The 27734-nt window shown below is 46.3% G+C and overlaps 1 protein-coding gene across 5 annotated transcripts in view; it reads left to right on the top strand.

Moving 5' to 3' along the window:
• Positions 1–27734, top strand: part of myom3 (myomesin 3) — a 121237-nt gene that overhangs the window by 26222 nt on the left and 67281 nt on the right. For 4 of the 5 annotated variants that reach the window (XM_072246907.1, XM_072246905.1, XM_072246908.1 and 1 more), the window contains 6 exons: positions 3490–3630; positions 5351–5512; positions 14549–14690; positions 18418–18617; positions 20181–20231; positions 22586–22713. In XM_072246907.1, coding sequence (XP_072103008.1) covers positions 3490–3630; positions 5351–5512; positions 14549–14690; positions 18418–18617; positions 20181–20231; positions 22586–22713 — 824 coding nt within the window. Of the gene's footprint in view, positions 1–3489; positions 3631–5350; positions 5513–12593; positions 12825–14548; positions 14691–18417; positions 18618–20180; positions 20232–22585; positions 22714–27734 lie in introns of those variants that run through there. The other variant, XM_072246909.1, reaches the window with a different exon arrangement.

The raw sequence follows: 27734 nt of genomic DNA, 5'->3' as shown, positions 1-27734 counted from the left end.
TTCCTCAGCGCCTTTACCAATTTGGTTCACCCAGTCTACATGTAGATTGAAGTCACCCATTATAACTGCTGTTCCTTTATTGCACACATTTCTAATTTCCTGTTTAATGCCATCCCCAACCTCACTACTACTGTTAGGTGGTCTGTACACAACTCCCACCGCGTTTTCTGCCCCTTAGTGTTACGCAGCTCTACCCATATCGATTCCACATCTTCCCGGCTTATGTCCTTCCTTTCTATTGCGTTAATCTCCTCTTTAACCAGCAACGCCACCCCACCTCCTTTTCTTTCATGTCTAACCCTCCTGAATATTGAATATCCCTGAATGTTGAGCTCCCATCCTTGGTCACCCTGGAGCCATGTCTCTGTGATCCCAACTATATCATAATCATTAATAACAATCTGCACTTTCAATTCATCCACCTTATTACGAATGCTCCTTGCATTGACACACAAAGCCTTCAGGCGCTCTTTTACAACTCTCTTAGCCCTTATACAATTATGTTGAAAAGTGGCCCTTTTTAATGCTTGCCCTGGATTTGTCGGCCTGCCACTTTTACTTTCCTCCTTAGTACTTTTTGCTTCTACCCTCACTTTACACCCCTCTGTCTCTCTGCACTGGTTCCCATCCCCTGTTGTGAACTAACCTCCTCTCGCCTAGCCTCTTTAATTTGATTCCCACCCCCCAACCATTCTAGTTTAAAGTCACCTCAGTAGCCCTTGTTAATCTCCCTGCCAGGATATTGGTCCCCCTAGGATTCAAGTGTAACCCGTCCTTTTTGTACAGGTCACGCCTGCGCCAAAAGAGGTCCCAATGATCCAAAAACTTGAATCCCTGCCCCCTGCTCCAATCCCTCAGCCACGCATTTATCCTCCACCTCATCGCCTTCCTACTCTCACTGTCGCGCGGCACAGGCAGTAATCCCGAGATTACTACCTTTGCGGTCCTTTTTCTCAACTCCCTTCCTAGCTCCCTATATTCTCCTTTCAGGGCACTCTAGCTATTGAGGGAGTGCAGCGTAGGTTCACGAGGTTAATTCCCGGGATGGCGGGACTTGCATATGTTGAAAGATTTGAGCGACTGGGGTTGTATACACTGGAAGTTAGAAGGATGAGAGGGGATCTGATTGAAACATATAAGATTATTAAGGGATTGGACACGCTAGAGGCAGAAAGCATGTTCCCGATGTTGGGGGAGTCAAGAACCAGAGGCCACAGTTTAAGAATAAGGGGTAGACAATTTAGAACGGAGTTGAGGAAAAACTTTTTCACACAGAGAGTTGTGGTTCTGTGGAATGCTCTGCATCAGAAGGCAGTGGAAGCCAATTCTCTGGATTCTTTCAAGAAAGAGTTAGATAGAGCTTTAAAAGATAGCGGAGTGAAGGGATATGGGGAGAAGGCAGGAAAAGGATACTGATTGTGGATGATCAGCCAAGATCACAGTGAATGGTGGTGCTGGCTCGAAGGGCTGAATGGCCTACTTCTGCACCTAATGTCTATTGTTACATTAAACGCTAGGCTACCATGTTGCCCTTTGCCCTGTGAAATCTCCAAGCAATCCAGTCAGGTCAAGGACAATTAGGAATGGACAATAAATACCACAATGTCATCATCATCATCATTATGTGCTGTGTTGTATGACATCATCATTATGTGCCATGTCGTATGACATCATCATTATGTGCCATGTCGTATGACATGGGCAGTCGTGGTCTTTCCATGATCATGATTGTTCTTGGCAAACTTTTCTACAGAAGTGGTTTGTCATTGCCTTCTTCTGGGCAGTGTCTTTACAAGATGGGAGACCCCAGCCATTATCAATACTCCTCAGAGATTGTCTGCCTGGCGTCAGTGGTCACATAACCAGGACTTGTGATGTGCACCAGCTGCTCGTACCACCATCCACCACCTGATCCCATGGCATCACGTGACCCTGATCGAGGGCTAAGCAGGTGCTACACTTTGCCCAAGGGTGACCTGCAGGCTAGCGGAGTGAAGGAGCGTCTTATTCCTCCTCCTTTGGTAGAGACATATCTCCACCCTACCACACCAAATGTTTTGCCGTGCATGTGATAAATAAATCTGATTCTGAATCTCCATCTCAAGCGCAGTTATGGGTGAGTGTAAAATCAAGATCCAAGAGATGAATAAATCGCAAAACCTTACAAGCTGAAATGCATTGCCAGTACCACTGGAGGATTCGTGGTCCACTGGGATTTTCACTGGGAACATGAGTGAAACCAATTATCAGTACGATGAGCAAAAGAGCAGAGCAAAAGAACGTGGTGAGCAGGAGTAACATGTCCACAAAAACTGGCATTTACACCTTGGGTCAAAAGAATACATTTCTGTGCGGTGGTGATGCCATGATTCTATCATTTTAATGCTCTTGGTGAATTGGATTGGCTGTCTAATTCACCCTGGTCAGTAGAGTCAGAGAGTCATAGAAAGTACAGCAGAGAAACAGGCCCTTCTGCCCAAATAGTCCATGCTGAAACCATTTAAACTGCCTGCTCCCGTCAACCTTTCCTGGGACCATAGGTCTCCATACCTCTACCATCCATGCTACTCTTAAACATTGAAATTGAGCTGGTATGCACCTCTTGTGCTGGCAGTTCATTCCACTGTCTCACGACACTGTAGGTAAAAGAACATAGAACAGTGAAGAGTACAGTACAGGAACCGGCCCTTTGACCCACAATGTCATGCTGAGCCAGCTAAAAAACTAAAAAAAACACAAAAACTAATCCTTCCTACCTACACAACGTCCATATCCCTCCATCCTCCTCACATCCATGTGCCTATCTAAATGTCTCTTAAAAGTCTCTGATGTATTTGGCTCTATCACCATACCAAGCAGTACATTCCAGGCATCTGCCACTCTCTGAGTGAAAAACTACCTCTGACATCCCTCTATTCTAAATGTTTGACAATTCCTCTCCCCCCCCCACCCCCACAGGTGTTGCTTGACCCTCTGAATGCCTCTAGCAGGTTGTCCGTTGTATTAACCATTTCAATGGCAGTGTCAAATGTGCGGCCAGAGTAAGGTGATGGGCAGGTGAGGAGATGGGGTGAGACGGATCATGAATAGGGAATGGAAGGAGAAGGAAGGTGGATGGTGGAGAGATTACCAGACGTTGGAGAGATTGATGTTCATGCCATCAGGTTGGAGGCTACCCAGACAGAGAATAAGAGGCATTACTCCTCCAATCTGAGTGTGGCCTCATTGGAATAGTGAAGGAGGACGTGGACCGACACGTCAGAATGGGAGTGGGAATGGGGTGGCCATTTCTGCCTTTTGTGGTGGACAGAGCGAAAGGTTTTGACAAAATGGTTTCCCATTCTGCATGGTGTCTCATCCATGTGGAGGAGGTTAAACCTCCTCTGTGTTGTGTCATCTTGTGGTTCTGTACTGTCCTGTTTGGTTTTGCAGCTACGGTTTTGTGTACCAATTGAAAGCAACATCACTCCCTCTTACTCTTTCCTCCAGCCAGTCCAATAGTGCCAGCCATTGACATCATTGATGGGTTTGGAGCTTCATTCGGGAAGGAGGGTGGATCTCTAACCCTAAGCTGCACCTTCTCATCGGCCTTGACAGGACACCTGGGAGAGATCTGCTGGCTTCATGACGGTGGGTGTTAATAGCTTTTCACTTTCTATATGACATTTCTTCTCACTGCTGCTCCCTGAGATTGAGTCATGCCGACTGCCTTAATTCAGACCATGAGACATGGGAGCAGAATTAGGCCATCATGGCTACTCTGCCATTCCATCATGGCTGACCAATTATCCCTCCTAACCCCATTCTCCTGCCTTCTCTCCATAACCTTTGACACCCTGACTAATCAAGACCCAATCAACCTATCAACCTCTGCTTCAATTATACCCAATGACTTGGCCTCCACAGCCGTCTGTGGCAGTGAATTCCACAGATCCACTACCTTCAAGTTCCAACTCATCTCTTGTCTAAGTGGACATGACTCGAGCGCCCTCTGGTCCTAGACTCACCCACTATAGGAAACATCCTCTCTACATCCACTAATATTTAATAGGTTTCAATGAGATTCTGCACCTCCCCAACATCCTTCTAAATTCCAGCAAGTACAGACCTAGGGCCTTCAAATGCTCCTCATATGTTAACTCTTTCATTCCCAGAATTATTTTCCTGAAACTCTTCTGCACCCTCTCCAATGCCAGCAGAGTAAATTAAGTTTATAATCGCAGTGTAAAGTGTGAATTGCTTAAACCAGTGAATGACCTTGGAACGTTGTAAGATTATCTTCTGTTTATTTTGTCTTATCAGCATTCACATGTTGAGTTAACAAGGGTTCAATGAGTGTGTGACCACTTCTGGCTCTGTGATAGGACTGATAGTCTGGAGCAAACAGTTAGAAGTCAGATAACTTAATGTGAATATTGTTGCCCAGAAATTAAAGTAACAGATTGCACAATACAGTAATAGCTTACTCATTTCCTGTCTAAACAGATGTCTCTCTAGTCTGACGCTGTGTCCTTCTGTCTTAGGCTCCCCCACCACAGGAAACATCCTTTCCACTTCTACTCTATCAAGGCCTTTCAACATTTGCTAGGTTCCAGTGAAGTCACCTCTCATCCTTCAGATTCCAGTGAGTAGAGGCACAGAGCCATCAAACACTCCTCATACGACAAGCCTTTCATATAACATATAACAATTACAGCACGGAAACAGGCCATCTCGGCCCTTCTAGTCCATGCTGAACTCTTACTCTCACCTAGTCCCATTGACCTGCACTCAGCCCATAACCCGCCATTCCTTTCCTGTCCATATATCTATCCAATTTAACTTTAAATGACAGCATCGAACCTGCCTCAACCACTTCTGCTGGAAGCTCGTTCCACACAGCCACCACTCTCTGAGTAAAGAAGTTCCCCCTCATGTTACCCCTAAACTTTTGCCCTTTAACTCTCAACTCATGTCCTCTTGTTTGAATCTCCCCCACTCTCAATGGAAAAAGCCTATCCACATCAACTCTATCTGTCCCCCTCATAATTTTAAATACCTCTTTCGATCCCAGAATCGTTTTTGTGAACCTCCTTTCTCAGATAAGGGAGCCAAAACTGCACACAATTCACCAAGTGAGGCATCGCCAGTGCTTTATAAAGCCTCTCTAGTATGTCCCTGCTTTTATATTCTAGCTTGCTGCCAAGGAAATCCATAACATATGCTGAGTTGTCTTCTGCAGCAAGAGCCCTGTGCCAATTGTTATGGGATGTGACCTGTCAACAGAAATGCAATAACATTTGAAATGGAAGCAAATATGTGGGCTAGACAACGTGGCAAATGCTGATGCTAATCGTTATTGTACCTGCAGGAATTCCAGTGAAGGAGTCTAATTTGGTGAAGATTAAGACCTCGGAATATTCCACCACACTGACCCTCACTCACATCTATAAGGAGGATGAGGGTCTCTATAGTATGTGCCTCCTGACAGGGGCAGATTACAAAGAACATAGTGGATATGTCTTTGTGAGAGGTAAGAAGATGCTCCTGCTCTGAGAATAAAGAACATGTCCTGTTTTAAACACAGAATGTGTCTACTTTATCAGACTTCGATGGGACACTGACCTGGTTAATCTGTCCACTGTTACGCCGTTATATGGTGGCGGAATCTAGGACCAGAGGGCACAGCCATGGAAATAGAGGAATGTCCATTTGGAATGGAGATGAGGAGGAATTTCTTTAGCCAGAGGGTGGTGAATCTGTGGAATTTGTTGCCACGGACTGCTGTGGAGGCCAAGTCATTTGGTATATTTAAAGCAGAGGTTGATAGATTGTTGATTAGTCAGGGCATGAAGGGATACGGGAAGGAGGCAAGAGATCGGAGCTGAGAGGGAAAATAGATCAGCCATGATGAAATGGTGGAGCAGACTCAATGGGCCGAATGGCCTAATTCTGTTGCTATGCCTTATGGTATTATGGTCTGTATTTCCAGTCTGTGCTCTGTTCTTTGTGGGTTCACATTGTGGAGTTTATTCTGGGCTCCTTGACTGTGTAGGTCAGTTGCACAGTCAATCAATGTTGGCTGCCTATTCCTCAGGTAGATTTGCCCTACCTCAACCTGTAATCGTTGGATTTCAGAAGGATGAGACAGGGCATCTCATTGAAACCTACTGGACACCGAAAAGCCTGGATAGAGACAACGTACAGAGGATGTTCCCATTAGTAGGAGAGTCTAGGATCTGAGGTTATGGCTTCAGAATAAAGGGACATCCTTTTAAAACAGAGATGAAGAGGAAATTTCTTCTTTCAGGGAGTGGTGAATCTGTGGAATTTATTGGCACAGGTGGCTGTGGAGGACAAGTGATTGGATATATTTAAGGATGAGATTGATGGGTTCTTGGCTGGTAAAGGGGTTTAAGGGTTACAGGAGGAAAGAGGGGGACTGCCAATGCAGGTATCAGCCATGGTCGAATTACCGAGCAGTTTCAATGGGCCAGATGGTCTAATTGTACTCCTATGACCTGTGATCACTCAGTTGTTCTGATGATTTACTGATCAGTTTTTTTTTGGTTGCTATACCATCTTCTTATTTAAATTTACTGAAGTTATATCAAAATTGACACAAATAGAGAACACTTCGTCTTCAGGTTTGAGTGTCATTGGACTTTTGATAAAATGTTGATAAACTCCTAAATGCCCGAGAGCATACTGTAGTGCCAGGGACTGGGTTCGAGAGTGAGGAATGACCCAAGGTTTGGCCAATTTAAGCACGGGACCAGATTGCAAAGGTCAGAGTGTCGGGGCCGGAGGAGAGGGAGAGGCTGGTGTGCCGCTCCCTGCTTGTGAGGTTTACCCGTCTCTGCGCTGAACTGAGGCTGTGGCCTGCAACTACCAGGCTCCTGCATCAGTTATGACTGGCTTCATGGCTGTGGACTCTCTTTCCTGAACTTCAGTTCCAAATGCTATTGGCATACCTGTTGTTGGCACGGTTTGATTTCTGTTCTGCATATTGGGTGTTTGACGATCTTTTTTTTTAATGGACTCTATTGTGCTTCTTTGTTTTGTGGCTGCCTGTAAGAAGATGAATCTCAAGGCTGTAGCTAGTATACGTGCTTCCATAACAAAAGCATTATGCAAATTATAAATAAATACATAATTAAATAAATAATAGAGAGATAGATAAATACTTTATTGATCCCAGAGGAACTTACAGTGTCACAGTAGCATTACAAGCGCATAGATATACAAATATTAGAAGAGAAGTAGAAAGAATAAAAAGATAAGTTACCACAAACATTCTGACAGGAGGGGGCCATCACTTCCCTGACTATAAGTTGACTCATTATAAAGCCTAATGCCTGAGGGTAAGAATGGAGCAGTGCAGTTGTCTTAGTCTATTACTAAAAGTGCTCCTCTGTTCAGCCAAGGTGACATGAAGAGGGTGAGAATTGGCAGGATTTTCTGTACAGTCTTTTGTTCTACCACAGCCCCAGTGTGTCCAGTTTGACTCCCATAACAGAGCCAGCCTTCCTAATCAGTTCTTTCTAGTATTGAGAACATGTGTTTCAGAGTCCTTTAAAGTGAGTCTATAGGTTGTGGATTCAGTTCAGAGTTGAGGTGAGTGAAGTCATCCATGCTGGTTCAGGAGCCTGATGGTAGTAGGGTAATAACTGTCCCTGAACCTGGTGGTGTGGGGCCTGAGGCTCCTGTACCTCCTGCCTGATGGTAGTAGGGTAATAACTGTCCCTGAACCTGGTGGTGTGGGGCCTGAGGCTCCTGTACCTCCTGCCTGATGGTAGTAGCAAGAAGAGAGCATGGCCTTGGATGGTGGGGGTCCTCGATGATTGTGCTTGGGGATGAGTTCGATGCAGCAGTGAGCACAATGAATCATTAGAAGTCGGCATGTAACAAAGCAAATGGGGTCTGCCAGTGCTCTTGTATTGAGCTCCCCCTTCAGGATATTCTTCAAAAGCTGCATTTATCATTCACCGTAGAAGAAAGCAACACCTGAATGTGCAAGGCAGTCAAGTCAAGATTGCTTAATGTCACTTCCAGGTCACAAGTGTGAAGGAGAACAAAATAATTGTTACTCCGGATCTGATTTCTTTGAACGTAGAAGATTGAGAGGAGATTTGATTATGAGGGGTATAGACAGGATAAATGCAAGCAGACTTTTTCCACTGAGGTTGGGTGGGACTACAACCAGAGGTATGGGTTAAGGTTGAAAGATGAAAAGTTTACGGGGAAACTTCTTCACTCAGAGGGTGGTGAGAGTGTGGAATGAGCTGCCATCACAAGTGGTGCATGCAAGCTTGATTTCAGCCTTTAAGTGAAGTTTGGATAGGTACGTGGAAGGGAGGGGTATGGAGGGCTATGGTCCCAGTGCAGGTTGATGGGAGTAGGCAGATTAAATGGTTGGCAAACACTAGATGGGTTGAAGGGCCTGTTTCTGTGACTCTATGATGCAGCACAAAAAAAACACAGTAAGGTAAAGAATGAGATTATTGGTTGTCCATTGTATCTGACGATGACAATAGACAATAAACAATAGGTGCAGGAGTAGGCCATTTGGCCCTTCGAGCCAGCACCACCTTTCACTGTGATCATGGCTGATCATCCACAATCAGTATCCAGTTCCTGCCTTATCCACATAACCTTTGATTCCGCTATCTTTAAGAGCTCTATCCATCTCTTTCTTGAAAGCATCCAGAGACTTGGCCTCCACAGCCTTCTGGGGCAGAGTATTCCATACATCCACCACAGTTACATTTGTACAGTTCTGTTGTGTGATTGTAGGTGGGTGCTGGGTCCAAGTTGTGAGCGACCTAGATGTCCTCAATAAGGACATGAGTACTGTGCTGGATCTGGAAGAGGAGCCGCTGTTATTGGTTTCCTTCTCTGTGGGGCAGCAATTCGTACCGCTTGGCGCCCGTACTCCAGGTTGTTGTGAGCGGTCCTAACCAAGGCAGGCCAGCCACTCTGGTCTTGTGTCCTCTGTTCCAGCCGTTTTGGTACAAGTCCAGCAAGTGCACTGTTAGATTTCACTCAGTCTTTCAACCTGTTATGGGCCTGCCTCCATTCCTCTTGCCCAGTGAAGCTCACCATATCATAGCTGATTGGGGGTTCAGGAACCCTTCATGCATAACACGCCCTGTCCACCGAAGCTGTGCATTTACAATTATGCCTCAACACTCATAGCACAATAATAATATAAACACAATAAATATAAATACATAAAAACTTAGATACATAGATTGATTAATTGTCCATAAAGTTACTTTACGTACAGGAGTATCTGGATAAAGGTGACTCAGAGGAAATGATAAAGTAGTGGTTGTGGGTGTGGGTGTGGAGGGGTGAGTTCGGGGTGGAGGTGTTAATCAGCCTTATTGTTTGAGGAAAGTAACTGTTATTGAGTCTGGATGCTGCATAGACTGCTCCCTGATGGGAGAGGGTCAAATAGTTCATCAGCAGGATACAGTGCAGTTAGGGTGAAGGCGAGGACCTTGGATGCCAATGGAATGTGTTGAAGAGAGATTAGTAATGGGTGCCGTGGTAAAACAGCCCTGATCTGATGAAGTCAATGGAAGTTATTGGGATCTCTTCTGGGGGGGAGGTGTGACCTGTATAAAAGGGATGAGTTACCCCTGAATCTGAGGGGGACCAATATCCTTGCTGGCAGATTTGCTAGAACTGTTGGGGGGGATTTAAACTAAATTAGCAGGGGGTAGGGAACCAGAGTGATAGGGCAGAGGATGGGGCAGTTGGCATACAAGTGGATGCAGAGTGTAGTGAGACTGTCAGGAAGGATGGGGCAAAATTGCAGTCAGTGGGATGAGTTGCAGTGTAATATAGGGAAAGATCAAAAGGGTGATGAATACAGTTCTGAAGGTGCTATATTTGAATGTACGCAATACATGGAATAAGGTAGATGATCTTGTAGCACAGTTAGAGATTGGTAGGTACGACTTCGCGGGCTTCACTGAATCATGGCTGAAAGAAGGTTTTAGTTGGGAGCTTAAAATCCAAGGCCACACATTGTAATGACAGGACAGGCAGGTGGGCAGAGGGGGTGGGGCAGCTCTAATGGTAAAAAATTAAATCAGGTGTTTAGAAAGAGGGGTCTTGGGATTGGAAGATGTAGAATCCTTGTAGGCAGGGTTTAGAAACTGCAGGGTTAAAAAGACCCTGATGGGAGTTACCTACAGTTCTCTGAACAGTAGCCAGGACTACAAGTTACAATGAGAAAGAGAAAAAGCATGTCAAAAGGGTAACGTTACCATAGTCATGGGATATTTCAATATGTGAAGAGATTGGGAAAATCAGGTTGGTGCTGGATCCCAAGAGAGAGAATATGCAGAATACCCATGATATGGATTTTTAGAGCAGCTTGTGGTTGGGTCCATTAGGAAAAAGGTTATTCTGGATTGGTTGTTGTGTAATGAACCAGATTTGATTATGGAGCTTAAGGTGAAGGAACCCTTGGAGGCAGTGATCATAATATGATAAATTCACCATGCAATTTGAGAGGGAGAAGTTAAAGTCAGATATATCAGTACTAAAGGGAATTACAGAGGCATGAGAGAGGGGCTGGCCAAAATTGATTGGAGGGAACACTAGAACGGATGATGGCAGAACAGCAATGGTTGGAGTTTCTGGGAACAATTCAGAAGATGCAGAATAGATACATCAGATCCATCCCAAGGAAGAAGTAATAGTATTCTAAAGGCAAGATGAAGCAACTGGGGCTGACAAAGGAAGTCAAAACAACATAAAAGCAAAAGAAAGTAGAGAAGAAACCAGTGGGAATTAGAGGATTGTGAAGCTTTTAAAAACCAACAGAAGGCAATTAAGAAAAACCATAAGGAGGGAAAAGATGAAATATGAAGATAAGCTAGCCAATAATATCGAAGAGGATTTCTGGTTAGATGCTAACTGTATTTCATTGACTTTGTATCTGTACTCGGCACAATGTCAATAAAGTTGAATCTAATCTAGTCCAACCTAATCTAAAAGGATTTTCAGACATTGAAGAGTAAAAGAGAGGCAAGAGTAGATTTTGGACCACGGGAAAATGATGTTGGGGAAGTAGTAATGGGGGACAAGGAAATAGCAGACGAACCAAATAAGTATTATGCATCTGTCTTCACTGTGGAAAACGCTAGCAGTATGCTGGAACTGCAAGTGTGTCAGGGGGCAGAAGTGAGTGCAGTTGCTGTTGCTAGTGAAAAGGTGCCTGGGAAGATGTTTGGTGTGGATTGTTAAGGATGAGGTCTCAGGATACTTGGGGGCACATGATAAAATAGGCCCAAGTCAACATGGTTTCCTTAAGGGAAGATCTTGCCTGAAAAATCTGTTGGAGGAAATTACAAGCAGGATAGACAGAGAAGAATCATTGGATGTTGTTTATATGGATTTTCAGAAGGCCTTTGACAAGGTGCCACAGGTGAGGCTGCTTAACAAATTAAGGGCCAATGGTATTACAGGAGAGATACTAGCCTGGATGGAGCATTGACTGATTGGCAGGAGCCAAAGGGTGAGAATAAAGGGATCATTTTTGGATTGGCTGCTGGTGACGAGTGATGTTCCACAGGGGTCTGTGTTGGGACTGCTTCTTTTTACTTTGTATGTCAATGATGAAATTGATGGTTCTGGGCCTCTACTTGCTGGAGTTTAGAAGAAGGAAGGGGGATCTCATTGAAACCTATTAAATATTAAAAGGCATAAACAAGTGGATGTGAAGAGGATGTTTCTGATGGTGGGGGTGTCTAGGACCAGAGGCACAGCCTCAGTATAGAGGAACATCCATTTAGAACAGAGATGAGGAGGAATTTCTTTAGCCAGAGGATGGTGATTCTGTGGAATTCATTGCCACAGTCGGCTGTGGAGGCCATGTCATTGGATGTATTTAAGGTGGAGGTTGATAGGTTCTTGATTAGTCAGGGCATGAATGGTTACATGGAGAAGGCAGGAGAATGGGGTTGAGAGGGAAAATGGATCCGTCATGATGAAATGGCAGAGCAGACTCGATGGGCCAAATGGCCATATTTCTGATTCTACCTTTTATAGTCTTATACCCTTATGGAATCAAATACTGGAGGGTGAATATAACAAAGATGTGGTTTCTTCTTCCTTCCAGCCCAAGTTATCAAGATGGGTGTCAATGTTTGAACATGCCCTAGAAGGGAAATATATATCCAGGGAGAAGGAAAAACACTAAAGATGACGAAAATCTGAACTAATCTTCAAAGCATCAGGCAGTATCTGTGGAACAGACACAAAATGCTGCAGGGACTCAGCAGGCCAGGCAGCATCGAGGTCAGGGAATAAAGAGTTAACACTACAGGCTGAGGCCCTTCATCAGGCCTGGAAAGGAAGGAGGCAGAATCCAGAATAAGAAGCTGGGGTAGAGTGGAGGATAAAGATAACAAGATGGCAAGAGATAGGTGAGATCAGGTGAAGGGGAAGGTGGGTGAGGCAGAGGGGATGAAGTAAGAAGTTGGGAGGTGATAGACAGAAAAGGTAAAGGGCTGAAGAATCAGATTGGAGAGGAGACTGGATCATGGGAGAAAGGGAAGGAGACGGTGAACCAGAGGGAGGTGATGGGCAAATGAGAAGAAGAGAAGGGGTGAGAGGGGAGATCTGTGGAATGAGAAACAAAACTCAGATGGAGACAAAAGACACTGCAGATGCTGGAATATGGAGCAAGAAGTTAACTGCTGAAGGAACTCAACAAATTGGGCAACATCTGTGGAGGCAGACAAATGGTTGTCGATTTGGTCAAGTCTGGATTCTGATCATTTCGTTCCCCATGCAAATGCTGTTTGATCCAATGACTTCCTCAGGTGGGTTGTTTCTTGTAACAGAATGCGTGTTTCTACACAATGACCTTTTATTACAGATCAAAATTCCAAGCCACACTACAGCTGTATAAAAGTTTAGTCTGACCGTATATGGAGAATTGTGTACAGTTCTGCTCACCCGATCAAGGGAAGGATGTGGAGAGGTGCTGGAGAGGGTTTACCAGGACGCTACTTGGATTAGAGAGCATGAGCTATTAAAGAAAGGTTGGACAAAGTTGTATTGTCTGAGCTTTTTAAAATCATGGGAGCCACAATTTTATGGATGCAAGGAAAATGGAGGGAACATGGATAAAGGAAGATGGAGAGATATGGACATCATGTTGGTAGGAGAGTTTAGTGTTTGGGTGTTTTTGATTTGCTTTTCAGCTTGTTCAGCACAACATTGTGGGCCGAATGGCCTGTTCTGTGCTGTACCATTGCAATTTGGGGGAGTTTGAGAGACATTTATATTGAATCCTAATTAAGGGGAGATATGGATGGTACACAGGCAGAGCACATTTAGTATGTTAGCATCAAGATTGGCACAACATGGTGAGATGAATGGCTTGTGCAGTTCTGTTCTGCTCTATGTTATTCTGATGGTATCAGATTGATTGTCACCAGAGGATGTTCTTCCTGCTAATGAAAATAAAGCCTCCAGCTTTTCTGAGGTGGACCACGATGAGAGGGACGAGGATAATGTCCGTAAATATCTCAGGAGCCTTGGGTCCCACACCACCAGTTTTAGGAAGAGCTATTACCTTACAACCAACAGGTTCCTGAACCAGAAGAGATAACTTCACTCACCTCAACTCTGAACTGACTCCATGATGTTCAGACTCACTTTGAAGCACTCTACTACTTCAGTTCTCAATATTATTGATTTACTTATTTTTTATTAATTTGCACACTTTATCTTCTTTTGCACATTGTGTCCGGAACTCCTGACGTGGCCTCCTCTACACTATGAGACCTATCATAAATTGGGAGACCACTTCTTCGAGCACCTGTGTTCCATCTGCCGAAAGTGGAACTTCCCGGTGACCAAATATTTTAATTCCCATTCCAACATGTCGGTCTAGAGCCTCCTGTACTGCTATGATGAGGCCACCCTCACCTGACGAAGGGTCTCGGCCCGAAACGGCGACTGTACCTCTTCCTATAGATGCTGCCTGGCCTGCTGCGTTCACCAGCAATTTTTATATGTGTTGCTTGAATTTCCAGCATCTGCAGATTTCCTCACATTTACCTTATATTCAGTCTGGGTGGCCTCCAATCTGATGGCTTGTATATCAATTTCTCCATCCAGTAAAAGAAATTCCCTCCCCCTCCCCTCTTTTTCTATCCCCACTCTGACCTTTTACTTCATCTCACCTGTCTATCACCTCCTCCTGGGTCCTCTCCTCCACCCCATCTTTTTATTCTGGCGTCTTCCCCCTTCATTTCCAGTCCTGATGAAGGGTCTCGGACCAAAACATCAACTGTTCATTCCCTTCTGTAGATGATGCCTGACCTGCTGAGTTGCTCCAGCATTTTGAGTGTGTTTACATTTGCACATTCCTTGCTTGTCAGTCTTTATTTATGTATAATTTTTCATAAATTCTATTTTATTCCTTTATTTTCCTGCAAGAAAATGAATCTCAGGGTAGTATATTGTTCCCTACAGGCACTTTGATAATAAACAGTGTGACTAATTCACAATCAGTGGCACTATCTTGCTCACACAGATGCCTCGGCGGCAGTACCTGGAGCAGCCGGGTCTCCTCTGGACGTGGAGTGTCAGGACGTGAACAAGGATTACGTGCTTGTTACGTGGAACCCACCTAGTGCAGAGGGAAGGAGTCCAGTGATCGGCTACTTCATCGACAGGTCAGTAACGGGAAGTTCTCTCTGTCCAGTTGCCACCAGCGGCAGTGAATGGCCCCATTTATTCCTGGAAAATCTGCTTTTTCTGGGCGGACCTGTCTATAAGGAAAAGGATTAGCATTTAAGGAAATCTTAGATCAGGGGTTCCCAACCTTTTCTATGCCATGGACCAATACCGTTAAGCAAGGAGTCCATGGACCTCAGGTTGGGAATCTCTGTTGTAGATGATCACATGGATGAAATTCAAATGGAGGGCTATGTAGGAGGGAAGGGTTAGATTGCTGTCGGAGTAGGTTAAAAGGTTGGCACATCATGGTAGGCTGAAGGCTCTATACTGCGCTGTTCTATGTTCTGTGTTTTATGTCGCATATACATCGCAACACACAAGGATCGTTTGCGACAATGACCAACACAGTCCAAAGATTTGCTGGGAATAGCCCACAAGTGTCTCCACGCTTCCGGATATTTCAAAGTTCCAAGTAAATTTATTATCCAAGTACATGTATGTCATCAGATACAAGCTGAGATTCATTTTCTTGTGGGCATACTCAATAAATCTGTAATAGAATAATAACCATAACAGAATCAATGAAAGACTGCACCAACTTGGGCATTCACCCAGTGTGCAGAAGAGAATAAACTGTGCAAATACATAAAGAAAGACATAATAATCACAAATATATGAGCAATAAGTATCGAGAACATGAGATGAAAAGTCCTTGATAGTGAGTCCATAGGTTGTGGAAACGTTTCAATGATGGGGTGAGTGAAGTTATTCCTTGTGGTTCAAGAGCCTGATGGTTGAGGGATAGTAACTGTTTCTGAACCTGGTGCTGTGGGTCCTGAGGCTCCTGAACCTTCTACCTGTTGGCAGCAGCGAGAACCTAGTGGTGAGATTCCTGATGATGGCTGCTCCCCTCCTGTGACAACATTTCATGTCGATGTGCTCAGTGCTGGGGAGGGCGTTATCCGTGAGGGACTGGGCCGTATCCATCACTTTTTGTAGGATTTTCCATTCAAGGACATTGGTGTTTCCAACGTCTCTGGAATGTTGGAGGAAACGGGAACCCCCTGGAGGAAACGGGAACCCCCGGAGGAAAGGGGAACCCCTGGAGAAAACCCACAGGGTGAACGTACAAACTTCTTACAGAGTCCCGATCACTGCCTCTGTAAAGGATTACACTTGCCTCTATACCACTGTGCCACCATACCAGAGGATACCAGGTACCAGAGGACCTACTTCTTTGGCAGAACTGATGAAGATCTGGCAGGAGGAAGGTGTGTGAGGAAGCTAAGTGACAAACAGTGAATTCAAGTCCTCTGCGGTTAGTCGCCATTGACGTGACCAAGGCCAGTTGTGCGAGGGGCACTCCCACGCTGGGGGCTGGCATTTGGTGGAGCACCGTAGTGCTGGGGTGGAGTTACAGTCAGGAACATATCCATGCCGATCACAGAGAAACAAATTTTCACATATAAAATTTCTCAGACAAGGTAATGATTTATTTGCAGTTCCAAGGAGTGTAGTGGTTAGCGCAACGTTGTTACAGCTCGGGGCGTCGGAGTGCAGAGTTCATTTCCAGCGTCCTCTGTAGGCAGATCTGTACATCCCTTCCCGTGTGTGCGTGTGTGTTTCCTCCGGGTGCTGCAGTTCCTCCCACAGTCCAAAGACGGACAGCTTAGCAGGTTAAAGTGTAAAGTGTCCTGTGATTAGGTTGGGGTTAAATCGGTGGGTTGCTGGGCAGCGAGGCTTGATGGGCCACAGGAGCCGGTTCCACGCTGTATCTCTCAGTAAATAAATAGGTTCACCAATAAATAAATCACAAATAAATCAAGCAATCAATCAATCTCACCTGTCATCTGCCAGCTTGAACTCCGCTCACTCCCCCAAACTTCTTATTCTGCCTTCTGCTCCCTCCCTTACCACTCCTGATGAAGGGCCTCGGCCCAAGGTGTTGACGGCTTGTTCATTTCCATAGACACTGCCAGACCTGCTGAGTTCCTCCAGCATTTTGTGTGTCTTGATAAAGAAACACATCTCTGACTGTAGCCTGAAAGGCATTATGTTGTAATGGCCACATGTTCGACACCGCCATTGAAATGGCTAATGCAACAGAGAGTCTGCTGGAGGAACTTAGCAGGTCAAGCAGCATCTATGCAGGAGAAAGAAATAGTCAAACCTCTGGGCTAAGTCAATTTGACCTGACCCTCTGAGATTCCTTGGCCTCTACAGATTCTGCCTGACCTGCTGAGTTCCTCCTGCATTTTGTGTGTGTTGCTCCAGATGTTGAAGGAATGAGCCAGGCAGCATCTACCAAGGGAAAAGGACAGGTGAGGTTTTGGGATGAAACTCTTCATCAGGACTGGAAGACAGAGGAAAGCTAACATGAATATAGATGAGGGAAAGGGTTGGAGCATGAGCTGGCTTTCTAAACTGCTTATCTTCCCTTTAGCTTTCAGTCCAGATGGAGGGTCTCCACCCACAACATCAACTGCCCATTTCCCTCCACAGTCCTACTTGATCCACTGATCTCCTTCAGCATAGTCATAGAAAAATACAGCACAGAAACAGGCCCTTCAGCCCATCTAGTCTGTGCCGAACTACTTAAACTGCCTACTCCCATCGACCTCCACTGGGACTATAGCCTTCCATACCCCTACCATCCATGTACCTATCCAAACTTCTCTTAAACATTGAAATTGGGCTCCTCCAACCTGAGCGTGGCCTCATCGGGACAGCAGAGGAGTCCATGGACTGACAAGTCGGAATGGGAACAGGAAGTTGAATTAAATGAGTGGCCACTGGGAAAACCCGCCTTTTGTGGCGAACGGAGTGAAAACAGTCCCCAAATCGACACTGAGTCTCCCAAATGAGAGGAGGACCAGGAGCACCAGATACCATAGACAACCCAACAGAGTCGAGGGCGAAGTGTTACCTCACTTGGAAGGACTGTTGGGGCTCTGAATAGTAGTGAGGGAGTGAGTTGGGGTAGAGGGCAAGTGTAGAACTCAGAGTCACAGGGAACTATGTCCCGCTGGCAGGGTTAAGTGCCTGAAGGGAAATCAGTGGGGAGGGATGAGTGGACAAGGAAGTCACGTTGAGACTCCAGCAACCGGTGTGTCTGGAGTCTGTGTGCAATGGCACGGTAGTGTAGTGGTTAATATAACATTTGTTGGTAACCCAGGCTCAATTCCACCGATGTCTGTAACAAATTCATATGTTCTCCATGTAACCGTGTGAATTTCCTCTGGGTGCTCCGATTTCCTCCCACATTCCAAAGACCTGAAGACATAGGAGCAGAATTAGGCCATTTGGCCCATCGAGGCTGCTCTGCCATTTCATCAAGGCTGATCCATTTTCCCCCTCAGCCCCAATCTCCTGCCGCCTTCTCTTCATGCCCTGACCAATCAAGAGTCTATTGACCTCTGCCTTAAGTACACCCAATGCCTTGGCCTCCACAGCGGCCTGTGGCAAACACATACAGGTTAGTAGGATGATTGGTCACACGTGTGTAATTGGGCAGTGTGGGCTCATTGGGACAGAAGGGTCTGTCACTGTGCTGAATCTCTATATAAAATAAAATCAATACAACCGCGAGGTCGCCAATGGTAGGCAACAATTCATCAATGCCATGTCAGTGAGATTGTTGCCTCTGTCACTCTATATCTGTTGGAGTCATGTCAATGAATCTTTCGGCCATGGAGACTGGTCTATTTTGATCTATAATTCTAGGAAGGAGGTGGGGAGTGACGAGTGGTTGACGTGCAATGAAACCCCCGAGAAATTATGCAAGTTTCCCGTCCTGGGTCTCTTGGAAAACCGAACATATCAGTTCCGTGTCCGGGCTGTCAACAGCGCAGGGATCAGCAGACCGTCACGTGTGTCTGAGCCAGTGACCACGGTCGACACTTTGGCTGCAACCAGGATAATGCGTACGTATCTTCGACAGAAGCAACCTTGTTTTGTCAGACATAGAATACCAGAGTTCAGAAACAGGCTCTTCAGCCTGTTTGCTCCGTGACAAACTATTATCCTGCCTAGACCCACCAACCAGCAACTGGACCGGAGACCTCCATACCCCTACCATCCATGAACCTATCCAAACTTCTCTTAAATGTTAAAATCAAACCACATCCACCACTGGCGCTGACAGCTCGTTCCACACTCTCACCAACCTTGAAGTGAAGAAGTTTCCCCCTCATGTTCCACTTAAACTTTTCACCTTTCACCCTTAACCCATGACCTCTAGTTGTAGTCCCACCCAACCTCAGTGGAGAAAGCCTGCTTGCATTTACCCTGTCTATACCCCTTACTATGTTGTATACCTCTATCAAATCTCCCCTCATTCTCCTGAGCTCCAGGAAATACAGTCCTAGCTTATTCAACCTTTCCCTATAACTCAGGCCGTCCAGTCCCAGCAACGTCACGTCCTTATAAATTTTCCCTGTACTTGTTCAATCTTATTGACATCTTTGTGAATGGGGCGATTTTACATGGATATCTCTGTACCATCGATTACTTCCTTTATCTAGGGGATGTTTACAAAATGCAAGCAGGCTTTTTCCACTGAGGTTGGGGGAGACTGCAACTAGAGGTCATGGGTTAAGGGTGAAAATTGTGTAAAGTTGAAGGGGAACATGAGGGGAAACTTCTTCACTCAGAGGGTGGTGAGTCTGGAACGAGCTGCCAGGGCAAGTGATGGATGCAAGTTCAATTTCAACATTGAAGAGAAATTTGAATAGGTACATGGATGGGAGGGGTATGGTCTGGCTGCAGGTCGATGGGAGTAGGTAGTTTAAATGGTTCAGCATGGAATAGATGGGCCAAATAACCTAGTTCAGTGTTGTACTGCTCTATGACTCTTGGATGGGAGGGGTATGGAGGGTTATGGTCGAGGTGTAGGTCGATGGGACCAGGCAGAATAACAGTATGGCACAGTCTAGATGGGCCGAAGGGTCTGTTTCTGAGCTGTAGTGCTCTAGAGACTCTATGTGGGTGTTGCTGGGCTAATTGCCCATCCTTATGGTCACTCCTAGAGCTGCTGTCGTCCCTGTGATGTGGCCTTGGCCCATTGTGCTCCTGGCAGCTGTTACAAGGTTTAGACTTGATGACAAGAGATCTCAAAGTCAGGATGGTGTCAGTCAGAAGCTGCCGCCCTTGTCCGTTCAGCAGAGAAGCTGCCGCCCTTGTCCGTTCAGCAGAGAAGCTGCCGCCCTTGTCCGTTCAGTCAGAAGCTGCTGCACTTGTCCATTCAGTGGAGGGTGGTCATGGGTGCAGCAGGTACCGCAGAAGAAGACTTGACAAGGGACGGACTGGCATGCAGCTCTGGAGAAGGGTTGGGGGTGGACCGTAAGTTCGATCCAGGTCCTGGAACATGCATGAATTATCTGGTGGAGGAGGCTGACATTCTGCTAACTGATTGTCATCCTGCCCTCGCAATGGTGATTTCTTACCAGTATCCACTGATTAAAGATTCTCTCGTTTCACACCCACAGACATCCAGACCGACAGAGGTGAGATCGTGATCACCAAAGATGAACTTGAAGGTAGGCTTCGATCAGTGGAGCTATGGGGGGGGGTGGGTTGTGTCGCTCTTCTCACAGCAGTGAGCAGCCCTGTCTGCTTGTGACTCCTTCGACAGAGTTACACACACAAAATGCTGGAGGAGCTCAGCAGGCCAGGCAGCATCAATGGACAGGAATTAAATAGTCAATGCTTCAGGCTGACACCATTCATCGGGACTGGAAAGATGACTCTTCATTCCTCTACGTAGATGCTACCTGACCTGCTGAGTTCCACTAGCATTTAGTACGTGTTACTCTGGATTCCCTCAGTTGTAACTGTGAACAAAATCAACGGAGAGACACTGAAGCCAATGCACATAGAAGTGTTTTATTCAGCAAACGTGAGCAACAGGCATCACATTGAGTCACTCTTGAAAGAAGAGGCCTCCCGACCCAATAGTACATGATATTTTTACATGCAAAAGATCAAAGGTAAACGCAGGATCATTCTTTAGTTACAATGTATCTACAATGCTTCCTTTGAATTACATGTAATTTTCAAACACCCCTTGTTTGCACCCTCACTCCAGACACCCAATATCAAACTTAATCCCCACTGCCTCTGGGCCACGTTCATGTATATGCGAGTATCCAAGGTCCAAGGGGAGTGTGTCTTTGTTTGGAATTGACCCCAACCTGCAGCTCCAGGAAGCCCGTGGTTTAGAGCTGTGTTTCAAATTCAATCTGCCATCCACATTCAAATCTGAAGATTGGCTCTTGTTGAACTTAATATTTACTATTTACCCTACATCCAGAATACACCTTAACACCCAGCATCTTCAGAATCTTGTGTGTTTTGATAGAATTACATTCCATTATTAATTTTATTTCGCACATAGCACCATTCAGGCCCTTCGGCCCACAATGTTATGCTAACATTTTAACCTACGCTAAGATCAATCTGACCTTTTCCTCCTGCATAGCCCTCCATGTTTCGATCATCCGTCTGCCTATCTAGGAGCATCTTAAATGTCCAAAATGTACTGTACCTGCCTCTTCCACCACCCCTGGCAGGTACAGTGCATTCCAGGTACCCACCACTCCCTGTGTAAAATACCTTTTATCTGACAAGCCCCCTGTACTTTCTTCTAATCACCTTAAAATTATGCCACCTCATGTTAGCACTTCCGCCTGGGGACAATATCTCCGGCTGTCCACCCGATCTGTGCCTCTTTCCATCTTGTAAACCTCTATCAAGTCACATTTCATCCTCCTTCACTCCAAAGAGAGAAGCCTTAACTTGCTCATCCTTTCCTCATAAGACAAGCTTTCTAATCCAAGCATCACCCTGGTAAATCTCCTCTGCACCCTCTCTAAAGCTTCCACCTGCTTCCTATAATGAGGTAACCAAAGCTGAACACAATATTCCAAGTGCAGTCCAACCAGACTTACTATTTGATCTCTTTCTTCTCAGCATTCTGGGAGAGATCTCATGTGGCCCTGGGGATATATCCATCATCATCATCATTACGTCTTCTGACGTAGGCGATCGCGTCTTTCCGTGACCATGACTGTTCTCAGCAAATGTTTCTACAGAAGTGGTTTGCCATTGCCTTCTTCTGAGCAGTGTCTTTACAAGACGGGTGACTCCAGCCATTATCAATACTCTTCAGAGACTGTCTGCCTGGCGTCAGTGGTCACATAGCCAGGACTTGTGATGTGCACCAGCTGCTCATACGACCATCCACCACCTGCTCCCATGGCTTCACGTGTCCCTGATCGAGGGGTGGGTGGGGGGGCGGCTAAGCAGGTGCTACACCTTGTCCAAGGTGACCTGCAGGCTAGCGGATAGAAGAGGCGCCTTACACCACCTTTGGTACATACATATCTCTCCACCCCACCACCCATTAGCCAATATTAATCATTGTAATATCTTTAAATGTCTCCATCTTGGCCTTGACGTCCTCAGGGACTAAGACTCCACACACCTTCTAGGATGAGATTCCATAGACAGGGACAATAATGGGAAAGGTTCCCAACCTGGTGTCCACGAACTCCTCGGTTAATGGTGAGGCTCCATGGCACAAGTAAAGTTTGGAAACCCCTGGTTTAGAATGAAATGGGCCCAACGTGGCAAATGGGACTACCTTAGATGGCACTCTTAGTTGGCAGGGACCAGATGGGCCGAGGGGCCTTTTTTGTGCTCTATGACCCTATGACTCATCACTTCCTGTGTGATGACATCACCTCTCACCTCTGACCCGAATGGCTGACCACTTATTTTGAGGTTGTGACCACTGGCTCCACACTCCACAGGAAATGCTATCCCGCATGTTCTCTGTCAAGCCCCAGGGGGATCAATTAAATGCTGAGAACTGAACCTTTATTTTCTCCAGGAGATGTCCTCATCCCGCTGCCTCCCACCAACCTCCGGGTTTCCGAAGTTGGACAAACGTACGCAGCCCTTTGCTGGAACGAGCCGAGCCCTCGAGGGAGAGAGCCCCTGACCTACTGCGTGGAAAAGGTGAAGGCAAAACCTCGTGGTCCAGCAGCCAGGTTGGACGCCTGTCCATGTATCATTCAAAGGTTTTGACCTGACTAGTGGCAACCTTATTTCAGCAAGCGTAAAGCGGTCATCATTACGTACTTTATTGTCCAGGAAGTGGGAAGGGAATTCCGATCTGACCCAAAAATTAGTTACTGACCTCCTGCACAACTTAAAATGGGCCACATCTGCCGAGCTTAAAACAGATCAGAGATACGCTTTCAGGAGGATGCTGATCCAAAGTCCCATCTGAATATGATGAACAATGCACACAAAATGCAAGAGGAACTCAGCAGGTCAAGCAGGATCTGTGGAGGGGAATAAACTGCTGACATCTCGGGCTGAGACCCTTCATCAGGAACGGAAAGGAAGGGGTTAGAAGCCAGAATGAGAAGCTGTGGGGAGGTATGGATCACAAGCTGGCAGGTGATAGGCAAGATCAGGTGAGGGGGAAGAGAAGTTGTGGTGGAGGTGGGGTGAATAAGAACCTGGGAGGTGATTGGTTGAAGAGGTAAAGGGCTAAAGAAGAAGGAATCTGATTGGAGAGGACAGTGGACCATGGAAGAAAGGGAAGAGGAGGGCAACCAGAGAGAGATGAAGGGCAAGTGAGGAGTAGAGAAGGGCTGAGAGGGCAGCCAGAATGATGAATAGTAAAAGATAGAAAAGGAAGTGGGGAGTAATTACTGGATATTGGAGAAATCACTCCACTCCAGACAGAATATGTTTAGGGTGTTGCCCCTACAACCTGAGTTTGGCCTCGTCGTGGCAGTAGAGGAAGGCATGGGGCTGACATGTTGGAACGGGAAGTCAAATTGAAATGGTCTCCACCAGGAGATCATGCCTTTTTCAGCAGATTGAGTGTTGGTCCTTGACAAATCAATCCCCCCAATCTGGATCAGGTCTCACTGATGCGGAGGAGGCTGCACTGGAAGCATTGAATCAGTAGATGACCCAAAACAGATTCACCTCACCTGCAAGGACTCATTGGGGCCCTGAATATCGGTGAGGGAGGAGGTGAAGGGGCAGGTGTAGAACTTGTCCTGCTTGCAGAGATAATTGCCAAGAGGGAGATCAGTGGGGAGGAACGAGTGGACAAGGGAGTCAGATAGAGAGGGACCCCTGCAGAAAGCGGAGGGTGGGGGAGAGGGAAAGATGTGCCTAGTGGAAGGATCCATTGGAGTGGTGGAAGCTATAGAGAATGATGTGTTGGGTGTGAAGGCTTCTGGGGTTAGGGTATGGGGAACCGTGTCCTTGTTATGTGATGAGAGTTTGGGGGGAGTGTGGATGTCTGGAAAACGGTGGAGATGCAGGTGAGGCCAGCATCGATGGTGTGAAAGGGAAAGCATGTTCTTTGAGAAAAGAGGATATCTCAGATGTCCTAGAATAGAAAGCCACATCTGGAGAACAGATGGGACAGAGATGGAGAGAAGGGAATAACATTCTTACACATGGCTGCAGTCATGATAGCTGTGAGAGTTAGTGGGTTTGTAAAAAATGTCACTGGATAGCCTATCACTAGAGATGGAGACAGACTGAGAAAGGGGAGAGGATCAAATACACTTGAAAGCAGTGTGAAAGATGGAGGCAACTCTTTCCATGCTGCAGTTGTCAAAGCAGCGTAGAAAGAGTTGAGGAGCGTTACCGGTGAGGGTTTGGAACATGGACTGCACCCTATAGATGAGAGCAGGCATGGCTGGGGCCCAGGGCCCATCTTTTGTTTGGAGAAAGTCGGAGGAGCCGAAAGAGAAATTGTTGAGGGTGAGACCCAGATCTGATTAACTCAAATTTGCAATAAGCTCCACTTAAGTTTTAAAAAATGAAACGTTCCACTCACCCAAGCAGCCTATGTTGGTGCAACAAACAATCTTCTGTGGGAACTGAGTAGGGCGAGCAGCATCAGTGTGAAGGTAAGGAATTGTCGACATTTCGGTCAGACCCTGCTTCAGGACCGGTTGTGGAGTTTGACCTAAAACATCGACCAGTTCCTTTCCCTTCCACAGATACTGCTCGACCAGCAGACTGGTTGTTGGTGCTCCACATTCCAGCAACTGGGACCCCTAGTGTGTCTTCAGTCCATGTCGGTCTTTCTTCTCCCACAGGCTGTGAGGCTCACTTGGTTCCCACGTTCCTCAAATGTGGTCTCCAGTACCGAGCACATTAGTCTCTCCGACCTCCTCTGCTGTTCCAAAGATGGAACAGCACCACCGTGAAGCTGGAGAAGTAGTTACTAATCCCTCAGCCAGCATCACCAGAAGACAGTTCCTGATTTACCATGATTGATCGTGTGGACAGTCAGAGGCTTTTTCCCAGGGCTAACATGAGAGGGAACAGTTTTAAGGTGCTTGGAAGGAGGTACAGAAGAGATGTCGGGGTAAGTTTTTTATGCAGTGAGTGGTGAGTGCGTGGAATGGGCTGCTGGTGACGGTGGTGGAGGTGGATATGATGGGGTTTTTTAAGAGACTCCTGGATAGGTCCATGGAGCTTGGAAAAATAGAGTGCTTTGGGTAACCCTAGGTAATTTCTAAAGTAACTACATGTTCAGCACAGCTTTGTGGGCCAAAGGGCCTGTATTGTGTTTTTTTAATGTTTCTATGCTCCCAATGGCATTCATCCCAAATAGCCTCTGACAACCAAGTCCAGATCCTAGTCTTCACATGGGGCTTGGCTACTCAGCCCGGCTGAAACATTTCTACTGACGCGAGAAGGAGAAAAGGCGGGTTACTGACACCTTAAGGCCAGTCACTTCGGGCAGGTGGGGCTTGTCAGCCATGTTTGGCAGCCCATCTAGGAGAAGGAAAACTCTGATCTGAAACCTCCGCTGTCTTGCGGCTATCCTTTCTCATGGGGAAGGCTTCGGGAGTAAACTCCATGGAAAAATCCGGAGCTGGAGTCCCTAAGGCAGTCCTACAATGAGTTCAATGCTCACTGGGACTCCTGTGACGTGACCAGTGCCAAACTGTATTGGTCTCTGCTGTACCTTTGGATTTATCAGCTGCCTGTTGGGGGAGGGGGTCTGCTGTATGGGCACAGCTTGCTCTCTCTATCCTATTGCCCTGGCTCGCATACCGGCCTGCATATCACAGAGACAGCTCAGACACAATATCCATGATCGACCCTGACCAACGAAGGGCTTCAATCTAGGCCGCATCTCATAAACCTCTTCACTGACCACGTTGCTCCGGGATGATTTAATTCTCTGAAAGGTGTTGAGAGAAATGCAAGCTTATCTCCCTTTCCCTCAGACACTCAGGGCGGGAATGTCGAGTGCTTGGGTTTCATAGCTACAAGTTCCCCAAATAACCTTATAAATGGCCGGAGACCCAAGTCTGTTCACCTCTGTAAGATTGCTGGGAAAATCAAAGGCCTGGCGTCTGCGAATCTGCTAGTCTACCGGAAGACAGCGCTGGGGTTAGAAGACTATGTGCGGGGTGGATGGGAGGACATGAGGGCGGAAAGGGGCTTGTTTTGTTGTGTTCTTTAGTTGCTTGTTGTGTCCTGTCCTGTTCTGCCGAGCATTGTGGGTAATCTATGTTGGCGCTGGAATGTGTGGCGACTCTTGCGGGCTGCCCCCAGCACATCCTCGGGTGTGTTGGTCGTTAACGCAAATGATGTATTTCACTGTATGTTTCAAAGTTCAAAGTAAATTTTATTATCAGAGTACATATATGTCACCATATACAACCCTGAGATTCATTTTCCTGCGGGCATACTCAGCAAATCTATAGAATAGTAACTATAACAGGATCAATGAAAGATCAACCAGAGTGCAGAAGACAACAAACTCTGTAAATGCAAATATAAATAAATAGCAATAAATAACGAGAAAATGAAATAACAAGATAAAGAGTCCTTAAGGTGAGATCATCGTGGACAAGTGTAGTTATCCTCTTTTGTTCCAGAGTCTGATGGTTGAGGGAGAGTAACTGTTCTTGAACCTGGTGGTGTGATTCTAGAGGCTCCTGTACCTTTCACCTGACGGCAGCACCGGGGAGAGAGCACGGCCTGGGTGCTGGGGATCTCTGGTGATAGATGCTGATTTCCTACGACAGTGTTTCATGTAAATGTCGATGTACATGTGATAAATAAATCTGAATATAGCCATTAAGCAAATGGGGCAGGCAGGTTACGCACAGCAAGCCCCCATGAACATAATTCACCAGACAATTTTGGCCAATCACATCTCCTCTGCGTTCGGCACTGACCTTTGCGTTGTACTGACGCGTTCTGAGTATATCACCCCCCCCCCTTTCCACCCACTTGCCTTTCAGCCCACACCCTCTTCCACCTGATGCCACTCTTGCTGAAAACCCTTGGCTTTCTCCCCATCCCAATGCCAGGCCATCCATCCAACCTGCAGAGTGCTTCCTGTATTTATTACTTTGATATACACACACAAAATGCTGGAGGAACTCAGCAGGTCAGGCAGCATCTATGGAGGAGAATAAACAGTCAACATTTCAGGCCAAGGCCCTTTGTCAGGACTGGAAAGGAAGGGGGATACAGCCAGAATAAGAAGGTGGGGAGTAGGAGGGGAAGGAGCACGAGATGGCAGGTGATAGGTGAGAGCAGGTGAGTGGGAAGGTGGGTAGCGGTGGAGGAGGAGGAATGAAGTAAGAATCTGGGAGGCGATAGTGGAAGAAGTAAAGGGCTGAAGAAGAAGGAATCTGTTAGGAAAGGAGAGTGGGCCATGGAAGAAAGGGAAGAGGAGGGAAACCATGGGAGAGAGGGAAGGAGAGGGACCAGAGTGAAGTGATGGGCAGGTGAGGAGAAGAGAAGGATTTAGAGGGGAGCCAGAATGGAAAAAGAGAGAAGAGGGAGGGAAATATTTTGATCTGATGTTGGGAAGGGTGAGGAACCTGTGACCATAACTGGATGGTAACCTCTGCCAACTGGAACCAAGTCGGTCCATGTCAGAAAACCATTAAAGTAGTTGGTCTGTAACAATGGTTTTGTACGTGAGTAACTGATTACAATTCATGCTCAGTCTTTCTGTTTTCTTC

This window comes from Mobula birostris, chromosome 29 (genome assembly GCF_030028105.1).
Source record: "Mobula birostris isolate sMobBir1 chromosome 29, sMobBir1.hap1, whole genome shotgun sequence".
In the NCBI taxonomy this organism is placed as follows: domain Eukaryota; kingdom Metazoa; phylum Chordata; class Chondrichthyes; order Myliobatiformes; family Myliobatidae; genus Mobula; species Mobula birostris.
The sequence above is the reverse complement of the archived record's forward strand: the minus strand, read 5'-3'. Positions and strand labels throughout refer to the sequence as shown.